At 38.5% G+C, this 12,052-nt stretch overlaps 1 protein-coding gene across 1 annotated transcript in view; it reads left to right on the top strand.

Annotated features, from left to right (window-relative positions):
• LOC125050266 (titin-like) overlaps positions 1-12,052 on the top strand; it is a 103,532-nt gene that overhangs the window by 88,639 nt on the left and 2,841 nt on the right. Inside the window, exon 9 of the mRNA XM_047649993.1 lies at positions 13-11,883. Coding sequence (XP_047505949.1) covers positions 13-11,883 — 11,871 coding nt within the window. The remainder of the gene's footprint in view (positions 1-12; positions 11,884-12,052) is intronic.

Raw genomic sequence — 12,052 nt, forward strand, 5'->3', positions numbered from 1 at the left:
CTTTGACCACAGATGTCATCGAAAAGAATGTCAGCCTATCTAAAGCAATTCCAGAAAAGGCCGCTAGCCCAATTCAAGACGAGGTACCAAGTTCTGCATTAGAAAAGGAACCAAGCCCTGAAAAAGATGTTTCTTTAACCAAAGAAGATGTCATCAAAAAAGATGTAAGCCCGCCTAAAGAAATTCCAGAAAAGTCGGCTAGCCCTATCCAGGACAAGGAACCAAGTCCTGCATTAGAAAAGGATGCAAGCCCTGTAAAAGATGTTACTTTGACCAAGGAAGATGTCATCAAAAAGGATGTAAGCCCGCCAAGAGAAATTCCAGAAAAGTCGGCTAGCCCTATCCAGGACAAAGTACCAAGTCCTGAATTAGAAAAGGATGCAAGCCCTGTAAAAGATGTTACTTTGACCACAGAAGATGTTATCGAAAAGGATGTCAGCCCATCTAAAGCAATCCCAGAAAAGGTTGCTAGCCCTATACAGGACAAAGTACCAAGTCCTGCTTTAGAAAAGGAACCAAGCCCTGAAAAAGATGTTACTTTGACCAAGGAAGATGTCATCAAAAAGGATGTATGCCCGCCTAGAGAAATTCCAGAAAAATCGGCTAGCCCTATCCAGGACAAAGTACCAAGTCCTACATTAAAAAAGGATGCAAGCCCTGTAAAAGATGTTACTTTAACCAAGGAAGATGTCATCAAAAAGGATGTAAGCCCATCTAAAGCGATTCCAGAAAAGGCCGCTAGCCTTATCCAGGACAAAGAACCAAGTCCTACATTAGAAAAGGATGCAAGCCCTGTTAAAGTTGTTACTTTGACCAAGGAAGATGTCATCAAAAAGGATGTAAGCCCGCCAGGAGAAATTCCAGAAAAGTCGGCTAGCCCTATCAAGGACAAAGTACCAAGTCCTGCATTAGAAAAGGATGCAAGCCCTGTAAAAGATGTTACTTTGACCACAGAAGATGTCATCGAAAAGGATGTCAGCCCGCCAAGAGAAATTCCAGAAAAGTCGGCTAGCCCTATCCAGGACAAAGTACCAAGTCCTACATTAGAAAAGGATGCAAGCCCTGTGAAAGATGTTACTTTGAGCAAGGAAGATGTCATCAAAAAGGATGTCAGCCCATCTAAAGCAATTCCAGAAAAGGCTTCTAGCCCTATTCAAGACAAGGTACCAAGTGCTGCATTAGAAAAGGAAGCAAGCCCTGAAAAATATGTTTCTTTGACCAAAAAAGATGTCATCAAAAAGGATGTAAGCCCGCCTAAAGAAATTCCAGAAAAGTCGGCTAGCCCTATCCAGGACAAGGAACCAAGTCCTGCATTAGAAAAGGATGCAAGCCCTGTAAAAGATGTTACTTTGACCAAGGAAGATGTCATCAAAAAGGATGTAAGCCCGCCAAGAGAAATTCCAGAAAAGTCGGCTAGCCCTATCCAGGACAAAGTACCAAGTCCTGCATTAGAAAAGGATGCAAGCCCTGTAAAAGATGTTACTTTGACCACAGAAGATGTTATCGAAAAGGATGTCAGCCCATCTAAAGCAATCCCAGAAAAGGTTGCTAGCCCTATACAGGACAAAGTACCAAGTCCTGCTTTAGAAAAGGAACCAAGCCCTGAAAAAGATGTTACTTTGACCAAGGAAGATGTCATCAAAAAGGATGTAAGCCCGCTAAGAGAAATTCCAGAAAAGTCGGCGAGCCTTATCCAGGACAAAGTACCAAGTCCTGCATTAGAAAAGGATGCAAGCCCTGTAAAAGATGTTACTTTGACCACAGAAGATGACATCGACAAGGATGTCAGCCCATCTAAAGCGATTCCAGAAAAGGCCGCTAGCCTTATCCAGGACAAAGAACCAAGTCCTACATTAGAAACGGATGCAAGCCCTGTTAAAGTTGTTACTTTGACCAAGGAAGATGTCATCAAAAAGGATGTAAGCCCGCCAAGAGAAATTCCAGAAAAGTCGGCTAGCCCTATCAAGGACAAAGTACCAAGTCCTGCTTTAGAAAAGGATGCAAGCCCTGTAAAAGATGTTACTTTGACCACAGAAGATGTCATCGAAAAGGATGTCAGCCCGCCAAGAGAAATTCCAGAAAAGTCGGCTAGCCCTATCCAGGACAAAGTACCAAGTCCTACATTAGAAAAGGATGCAAGCCCTGTGAAAGATGTTACTTTGACCACAGAAGATGACATCGACAAGGATGTCAGCCCATCTAAAGCGATTCCAGAAAAGGCCGCTAGCCTTATCCAGGACAAAGAACCAAGTCCTACATTAGAAAAGGATGCAAGCCCTGTTAAAGTTGTTACTTTGACCAAGGAAGATGTCATCAAAAAGGATGTAAGCCCGCCAAGAGAAATTCCAGAAAAGTCGGCTAGCCCTATCAAGGACAAAGTACCAAGTCCTGCTTTAGAAAAGGATGCAAGCCCTGTAAAAGATGTTACTTTGACCACAGAAGATGTCATCGAAAAGGATGTCAGCCCGCCAAGAGAAATTCCAGAAAAGTCGGCTAGCCCTATCCAGGACAAAGTACCAAGTCCTACATTAGAAAAGGATGCAAGCCCTGTGAAAGATGTTACTTTGAGCAAGGAAGATGTCATCAAAAAGGATGTCAGCCCATCTAAAGCAATTCCAGAAAAGGCTTCTAGCCCTATTCAAGACAAGGTACCAAGTGCTGCATTAGAAAAGGAAGCAAGCCCTGAAAAATATGTTTCTTTGACCAAAAAAGATGTCATCAAAAAGGATGTAAGCCCGCCAAGAGAAATTCCAGAAAAGTCGGATAGCCCTATCCAGGACCAAGTACCAAGTCCTGCATTAGAAAAGGATGCAAGGCCTGTAAAAGATGTTACTTTGACCACAGAAGATGTCATCGAAAAGGATGTCAGCCCATCTAAAGCAATTCCAGAAAAGGCCGCTAGCCCTATCCAGGACAAAGTACCAAGTCCTGCATTGGAAAAGGATGCAAGCCCTGTAAAAGATGTTACTTTGACCAAGGAAGATGTCATCAAAAAGGATGTAAGCCCGCCAAGAGAAATTCCAGAAAAGTTGGCTAGCCCTATCCAGGACAAAGTACCAAGTCCTGCATTAGAAAAGAAGGCAAGCCCTGTAAAAGATGTTACTTTGACCACAGAAGATGTCATCGAAAAGGATGTCAGCCCATCTAAATCAATTCCAGAAAAGGCTGCTAGCCCTGTACAGGACAAAGCACCAAGTCCTTCTTTAGAAAAGAAACTAAGCCCTGAAAAAGATGTTTCTTTAACCAAGGAAGATGTCATCAAAAAGGATGAAAGCCCGCCCAGAGAAATAACAGAAAAGGCCCCTAGCCCTACACAGGACAAGGTACCAAGTCCTGAATTAGAGAAGGAAGCAAGTCCTGTAATAGATATTTCTATGACAAAGGAAGATGTCATCAAAAAGGATGTAAGCCCGCCAAGAGAAATTCCAGAAAAGTCGGCTAGCCGTATCCAGGACAAAGTACAAAGTCCTTCATTAGAAAAGGATGCAAGCCCTGTAAAAGATGTTACCTTGACTAAGGAAGATGTCATCAAAAAGGATGTAAGACCGCCAAGAGAAATTCCAGAAAAGTCGGCTAGCCCTATCCAGGACAAAGTACCAAGTCCTGCATTAGAAAAGGATGCAATCCCTGTAAAAGATGTAACTTTGACCAAGGAAGATGTCATCAAAAAGGATGTTATCCCGCCAAGAGAAATTCCAGAAAAGTCGGCAAGCCCTATCCAGGACAAAGTACCAAGTCCTGCATTAGAAAAGGAACCAAGCCCTGAAAAAGATGTTTCTTTAACCAATGAAGATGTCATCAAAAAGGATGAAAGCCCGCCTAGAGAAATAACAGAAAAGGCCCCTAGCCCTACACAGGACAAAGTACCAAGTCCCGCATTAGAAAAGGATGCAAGCCCTGTAAAAGATGTTTCTTTAACCAAGGAAGATGTCATCGATAAGGATGTAAGCCCATCTAAAGAAATTCAACAAAAGGCCGCTAGCCCAATTCAAGACAAGGAACCAAGTTCTGCTTTAGAAAAGGAACCAAGCCCTGAAAAAGATGTTTCTTTAACCAAGGAAGATGTCATCAAAAAGGATGTGATCCCGCTTAGAGAAATTCCGAAAAAGTCGGCTAGCCCTATCCAAGACAAAGTACCAAGTCCTGCTTTAGAGAAGGAACCAAGCCCTGAAAAAGATGTTTCTTTAACCAAGGAAGATGTCATCAAAAAGGATGTAAGCCCGCCTAGAGACATTACAGAAATGTCGGCTAGCCCTATCCAGGACAAAGTACCAAGTCCTGCATTAGATAAGGAAGCAAGCCCTGTGAAAGATGTTTCTTTGACCAAGGAAGATATCACCGAAAAGGGTAAAATTCCGCTAAAGGAAATTCCAGAAAAGGCCGCTAGCCCTATTCAAGACAAGGTACCAAGTCCTGCGTTAGAAAAGGTAGCAAGCCCTGTAAAAGATGTTTCTTTGACCAAGGAAGATATCACCGAAAAGGGTAAAAGTCCGCTAAAGGAAATTCCAGAAAAGGCCGCTAGCCCTATCCAGGACAAGGAACCGAGTCCTGCATTAGAAAAGGAAGCAAGCCCTATAAAAGATGTTTCTTTAACCAAGGAAGATGACATCCAGAAGGATGTGAGCCAATCTAAAGCAATCGCAGAAAAGGCCTCTAGCCCTGTACAGGACAAGGTACCAAGACCTGCTTTAGAAAAGGAACCAAGTCCTGTCAAAGATGTTTCCTTGACCAAAGAAGATGTCATCGAAAAGGATGTAAGCCCGCCTAGAGAAATTACAGAAAAGTCGGCTAGCCCTATCCAGGACGAAGTACCAAGTCCTGCATTAGAAAAGGAAGCAAGCCCTGTAAAAGATGTTTCTTTGATCAAGGAAGATGTCATCAAAAAAGATGTAAGCCCGTCTAGAGAAATTCCGGAAAAGACGGCTAGCCCTATCGAAGACAAATTACCAAGTCCTGCATCAGAAAAAAAACAAAGCCCAGTAAAAGATATTTCTTTGACCAAGAAAGATTTCATCGAAAAGGATGTCATTCCATCTAAAGCCATTCCAGAAAAGGCTTCTAGCCCGATCCAAGATAAAGTACCAAGTCCTGCTTTAGAAAAGGAACCAAGCCTTGTAAAAGATGATTCTTCGACCAAAGAAGATATCACCGAAAAGGGTAAAAGTCCGCTAAAGGAAATTCCAGAAAAGGCCGCTAGCCCTATTCAAGATAAGGTACCAAGTCCTGCGTTAGAAAATGTAGCAAGCCCTGTAAAAGATGTTTCTTTGACCAAGGAAAATATCACCGAAAAGGATGAAAGTCCGTTAAAGGAAATTCCAGAAAAGGCCGCTAGCCCTATTCAAGACAAGGAAGCAATTCCTGCAATAGAAAAGGAAGCAAGCCCTGTAAAAGATATTTCTTTAGCCAAGGAAGATGTCATCAAAAAGGATGTAAGCCCATCTAAAGAAATTGCAGAAAAGGCCTCTAGCCCTGTACAGGACAAGGTACCAAGATCTGCTTTAGAAAAGGAACCAAGTCCTGTTAAAGATGTTTCCTTTACCAAAGAAGATGTCATCGAAAAGGTTGTAAGCCCATCTAAAGAAATTGCAGAACAGGTCGCTAGCCCTATCCAAGACACAGTACGAAGTCCTGTACCAGAAAAGGAACCAAGTTCTGATAAAGATATTTCTGTTACCAAGGAAGATGTCATCGAAAAGGACGAAAGTGCGCTACAGGAAATTCTAGAAATGTCGGCTAGCCCGATCCAGGTCATAGAAGCCAGTGCTGCTTTTGAGAAGGCACCAAGTCCTGTAAAAGATGTTTCTTTGACCAAGGGAGATGTCATCAAAAAGGATGTTAGTCCGCCAAGAGAAATTCCAGAAAAGGCTTCTAGCCCTATCCAGGACAAAGTAGCAATTACTGTAACCGAAAAAGAACCAAGCCCTGTAAAAGATGTTTCTTTGATCAAGGAAGATGTCATCATTAAGGATTTTAGTCCGCTTAAAGAAATTCCAGAAAAGGCGGCTAGCCCTATCCAGGACAAAGTAGCAAGTCCTGTAACAGAAAAAGATCCAAGCCCTGTAAAAGATATTTCTTTGATCAAGGAAGATGTCATCAAAAAGGATGTTAGTCCGCTTAAAGAAATTCCAGAAAAGTCGGCTAGCCCTATCCAGGACAAAGTAGCAAGTCCTGTAACAGAAAAATATCCAAGCCCTGTAAAAGATATTTCTTTGACCAAGAAAGATGTCATCGAAAAGGATGAAAGTCCGCTAAAGGAAATTCTAGAAAAGGCTTCTAGCCTTATCCAAGATAAAGCACCAAGTCCTGCTTTAGAGATGGAACCAAGTACTGTAAAAGATGTTTCTTTGATCGAGGAAGATTTCATCATAAAGGATGTTAGCACAACTAAAGAAATTCCAGAAAAGTCGGCTAGCCCTATCCAGGCTATAGAAGCCAGTGCTGCTTTAGAGAAGGAACCAAGTCCTGTAAAAGATGTTTCTTTGACCAAGGAAGATGACATCAAAAAGGATGTTAGTCCGCCAAGAGAAATTCCAGAAAAGGCTTCTAGACCTATCCAGGACAAAGTAGCAAGTACTGTAACCGAAAAAGAACCAAGCCCTGTTAAAGATATTTCTTTGACCAAGAAAGATGTCATCGAAAAGGATGAAAGTCCGCTAAAGGAAATTCTAGAAAAGGCTTCTAGCCTTATCCAAGACAAAGCACCAAGTCCTGCCTTAGAGAAGGAACCAAGCCCTGTAAAAGATGTTTCTTTGACCAAGGAAGATGTCATCAAAAAGGATGTTAGTCCGCTTAAAGAAATTCCAGAAAAATCGTCTACCACTGTCTTAGAGAAAGAGAAGAGTCCTGTATCAGAAAAGGAACCAAGTCTTGATAAAGATATTTCTTTGACCAAAGAAGATCCAGAGACTAAGGAAGATGTTATCAAAAAGGATGTTGGCTCGCCTAAAGAAATTCCAGAAAAGTCGGCTAGCCCTATCCAGGACAAAGTACCAAGTAGTAGTACCAAAAATACTCGCATTAAAGAAACCTATTCAATAAAAGAGGAGTTAGAGAAATACAGATATGATTCTAATGAATTATTTGCAACGTCTTCCTTCAATGTAGTAGATAGAATGTTAAGTATGAAAGATAATTATCACAATGGACAAAGTAATGGTGATTTATTAGATAATAATATAAGAACCATTAATTCATCCTCAAGTCTTTTTACTGAACAATCAAAATCATTCAGCAGTTCTGAAGATGTATCTAAAGAAATAAGCTTGGAAGAAAAATATAGTTTTGAAAGTACAGAGAAAGAAAAGACAGTTGGAATTATGGATAAAGGGATGGCTGAAGATAAATTATATTCTGAAGGTATAAAGGAACGAGACTTTTCGAAAGATTATATAACTAAATTACCTGCTTTAGATAAATCAGCGCAACTAATTGAATCCATTCAGAAAGCATTTGGCGACGAAAGTATACAGCAAGGTATTAAAACAGAAAGCACTGAATCACTGGCTGTTCATTCTTTCGACAGAGTTTCAACACCACCTACTGTGCCTGTTAGTCCGTTGCCTAAAACTTTAGGAGCTTTTCACGACGTCAAAGTTAGTGAAGGTGTCCAAAGCGAAATTTCTTATGATAGATCAGATGGAAGTGACGAAACTATCACAAAAACAGTTCACGTGGGTGAAGATGTACTTACCCAAAGAATATCTACTTCAACTGAAAAGGTTCCGAAAAGTGCTAAAAGTTCTGATACAACCGAAAGCTTAGATTTACAGGCTTTAACTGAAACTGTAGGAAAAATTAAAACGGAGACCGACACTGTAACTAAGGTTATTAAAGAAGGTGAAAATGTAGTAACCCAAACGATCACTACAGTAACAACAAAGGAAGTTATTTCAAAAGAAGATGGAACTCCACAAAATGTTAAAACGACAATTGAAACTACAACATTATGTAAAAGTTCTGATGGGTCAACAACAACAACCAAAGATACCCAAACAGTGTTATCTGAATGTTCTTCAACTCTAAAATCTACATCACATATGGATGTTGATGCCATAAATGACAATAAAGTGGTAGCTAACGGCCATATAAAAAAAAGTCATGTTTTCGACGATGATAATTTAGTAAATTTACCTGTTAAATTAAGTGCACCTGCTAAAATTTCAAATGATGATAGTGACGAAATAACAATTAATACTGATGTCAGTAAACGAGTTATACAGGATAATGGGATTGACATAATAGAAACTGTTACGAGGGTAACAAAAAAAGAAACAATCGAAGCTGAAGATCATAAAAAAGTTTCGAAAACAACAGTTGAAACTAATGTTACAAAAGAAAAACCGGATGGGTCTAAAGATGAACAGAAAATGGTCGAAGTTAAAACAGAAGAAATTATGACAGATGAAACAAGTAATATTGATAATATTTTGAGTAATTTAAAAGTTTTTGAAACTCCGGAAGAAAGCATTACCACGTCCGCTGAAGAAATTCAGGATGAAAATGTTTTAATTAAACGCATTACGTCCATAAAAACTATCAAAACAAAATATGCGGATCAATATAACAATCTTAAAAAGTTAAAAACAGTTACAATAGTGACCACCACTGATCAATATCCTGATGGTTCATCAAACATGAAGGTTAATACAAGCATATCTTTAACAGATTTATGTATACCTGAAGTTGATAATAGTCACGATCTTAAAGATTTTACATGTTTAGAAGATAGACAAGTAAATGTGGAAAAACAGGAGAAAACTTGTGTGGTTAACGGTGAAAATATAAAACAGCTTGTAACTACCACAACAACCGATGAGGTATTATCTAAACTTGACAAAAGCCAGAGGAAATTAAAGAGAACTATTGAAACTGTGACAGAATCTACTTTACCCAATGGATTCATAGAAGTTACTAAAGACATTAGCATTTCAATATCGGATTATCTAACAGAGCCTGATAAACAACACTTCGAGGGTTTTACGTTGCTATGCCGACCTAAAGAAGAAACTACTACATCTCGTGAAAATATTGAAATGAATGGAGTATTAATAAAACGTCAAATAACTACAACTAAAACTTATGAAGAATTTGTGGATGAAGTTGAAAGTCTCAAAAAAACAAAAACTACTATAAAAGAGATTACTGAAGACGAGTATCCAGATGGCTCAATTATTTCTAAAACTAGTGAAAAAGTGTCAGTTTTTGACGAACCGTATGAAGTAAAATTTGTCGGTGATATAAATACAAAGTTGCAATCAAAAGAAGATTTATTAAAAAAATCATATCTAAAATCATCGCAAAACTCCGATGTACTTTTAACCAAACAATCAGTTGAGGACTTAGAGCAACTGGAAAACATGGGTAAAGATATTCATACCGACACAAAAGAAGGGTTTGTTTTGCGTGATGGAAAATCACTACGACAAATCATTAAAACTACTACGACAAAAGAACTCATGTCATCTGAAGATGACGCAAGAAAGAAAATAAAAACAACAGTGGAAACAACCACTGAAACTGAGTTACCCAATGGAAGTACTGAAGTTGTAAAAGATGTTAAAGTTTCAATAGCTGAATATGGAAATAGCATTTCTGAAGAAAATTTACATGGTTATTTTATAATTGGAGAGCCAGATATAAAGACAGAATCAGTGTCAGAGCGCGTTGTTGACAACGGAACCGAAATTACAAGAAGAATTACTATAACTACTACCAAACAAATGTTTCAAAATACCACAAGTTTCAATAGAAGACTTAAAACAGTAGTTGTAACTATTACAGAAGATGCCTATCCTGATGGCACTGTTTTAACAAAAAAAAGTGAAAGAATATCTATAACCGATATTTCATCTGAAAATTTGACAACAGATGAAGCAGATCGTGTAGATCCTAAAGGTGATTTAGAAACTGTCGAGGCTACGACTGAAGAATCAGATGTAAAAAAAGAAATAGTTCTTAAAGACTCTGAAAAAATTAACCGTACCATAACTACTAAAACTAAGCGAGAAACGTTGGGTTCCAAAGATAAAAATATACGGCGATTAAGAACAACTGTTGAAACAATTACAGAAGATGAGTACCCAGATGGATCCGTTGAAACAACAAAAGATGTTAAAATAACAATTTCAGAATTTCAGAAGGCTAATGATAATGATTTACAGGCTGCATTAGATGGTTTTATAGTCACGGGAAAAGTAAGAAATTTCGTTGACAAAAAAACAAATATTATCACTGACAATTTATCAAAAATTACTCAGAACATCACAACTCACATTACTAAAGAAGAACTTAATAACAAAACTACAAATGAGGTGGCCGTTAGAACAGTTACACAAACTGTAACAGAGAATATAAAGGAAGATGGATCAATCGAGACTACCAAAGATGTTCGTACGCAAATCGCTTATTTACCAGAAGGGATGCTTTTCGAAGATCTTACGCCAGAAGAAGGTGAGGTCAACATTACCATCCAAGACAAAGAAAGCCCAAAGGTTGTTAAACCAATTATTAATGAATTAAATATTATGCCAGTTGAACAAAAACACCAAGAAATTGAACCTAAAAAGAAACGATCGCCTGTGGGTGAAATAACTACCGAAACTGAAACATTTAATAAAATAATAAAAGAAGATGATAAAGAAATTCATCAAACAGTAACAGTCGTGACTACAAAAGAAGTTATTACTCCTGAGAAAGTAAAAGTTACTGTAGAAACAACAACTGTGTCTAAGGGGAGCGACGGTGTAACGAAAACAACAAAATCAACAAAAACAACGATATCTGAAATTAAAGAAGAGTATGAAGAGATAATTGATACAGGGGACTATGATAAATCTCCTTCCAAATATTCATCTAAGGCAGGCGATATGCGTAGTTCATCTGTAACTAGTGACTATTTAGATCAGCTCGATATGGCTACTCCACCTTCAGACATTAGTTCTCGGGAATCAAGAGTAGCTACACATGTATGGGGAACAGAAAGTAGTGGCATGTATTACAGTGATGAGGATGGACAGGCTAGTCCAAGTAGCACAAAATCTCAAATAGCCCATTCTCCCAAGTCAAACCTCAGTTTTGAATTACCACTTCAACAACAAGATCAAAACGATCCCATGTCTATGTCAGTATATGGTCAACTTCCCGGTGATTTTGGAGAATATTCTGAAGACACGGGGCCTTCTTTAAAAACAATTACTGGTGACTTCTTGACACATGAGAAAATTAAAACAGATAGTGATAATTCAAATGAAGATATATCCGTTTCCAGGTTTTTAAAAGAAGCTGATGAACAATTTGAAAAAGCTATTGAAGAGCACAAAAAAATCAGTGGTTCGACAGTTATTTCTAGTATAACAGCTAAGTATGAATTAGACCAAGATAGTCAGGCTAGTGGTAGTAAAGAAACTTCTAAATCGCAGGAGTCAACAGTAACGCTCAGGGAATTTAGATCAGACTCGAAGAAATCAAGTTTAGATCGTGATGAAAATACAAAAATGTCTAGTACCAAATCTCACGAGTCATCCAAAGATCCAATTGAATCCTGGGGTAAACCACTCGGATTACCGAGTCCAATTTTACCTTCGGATGGCAAAAGTACTCCAAAAAAACAAGCTGCAAGCTCATCTGTAGCAAACAAAAATAAAATGAATCAGGATAAAAACAAAGAAGGCAGAGTGACAGAATCTCCAAGTAAAAAGAAGACACCGACGCCTATTTACATGGACTTAACCTATGTTCCACATCACGGAAATTCCTACTACTCTGCCATGGAATTTTTCAAACGTGTTCGGGCTCGTTATTACGTGTTTTCGGGAACAGAGCCTTCTAAGGAAATATACAATGCACTGTTAGATGCCAAGAAAACGTGGGAAGATAAGAATTTAGGTAGGTCCTCTTGTAAAATACTGTTTATTATAACCTAAAATGTATACTAATGAAATAAGTACATAATATACGAAAAAGTAAAAACTAAAATCGAATATTATATTGGTATTAAAACAAATGTCTGTTTTTTAGAAAAATGTTTTTTTTTTAAATGATTGATTACCTTATA

This window comes from Pieris napi, chromosome 6 (assembly GCF_905475465.1).
Source record: "Pieris napi chromosome 6, ilPieNapi1.2, whole genome shotgun sequence".
Classification (NCBI taxonomy): Eukaryota; Metazoa; Arthropoda; class Insecta; order Lepidoptera; family Pieridae; genus Pieris; species Pieris napi.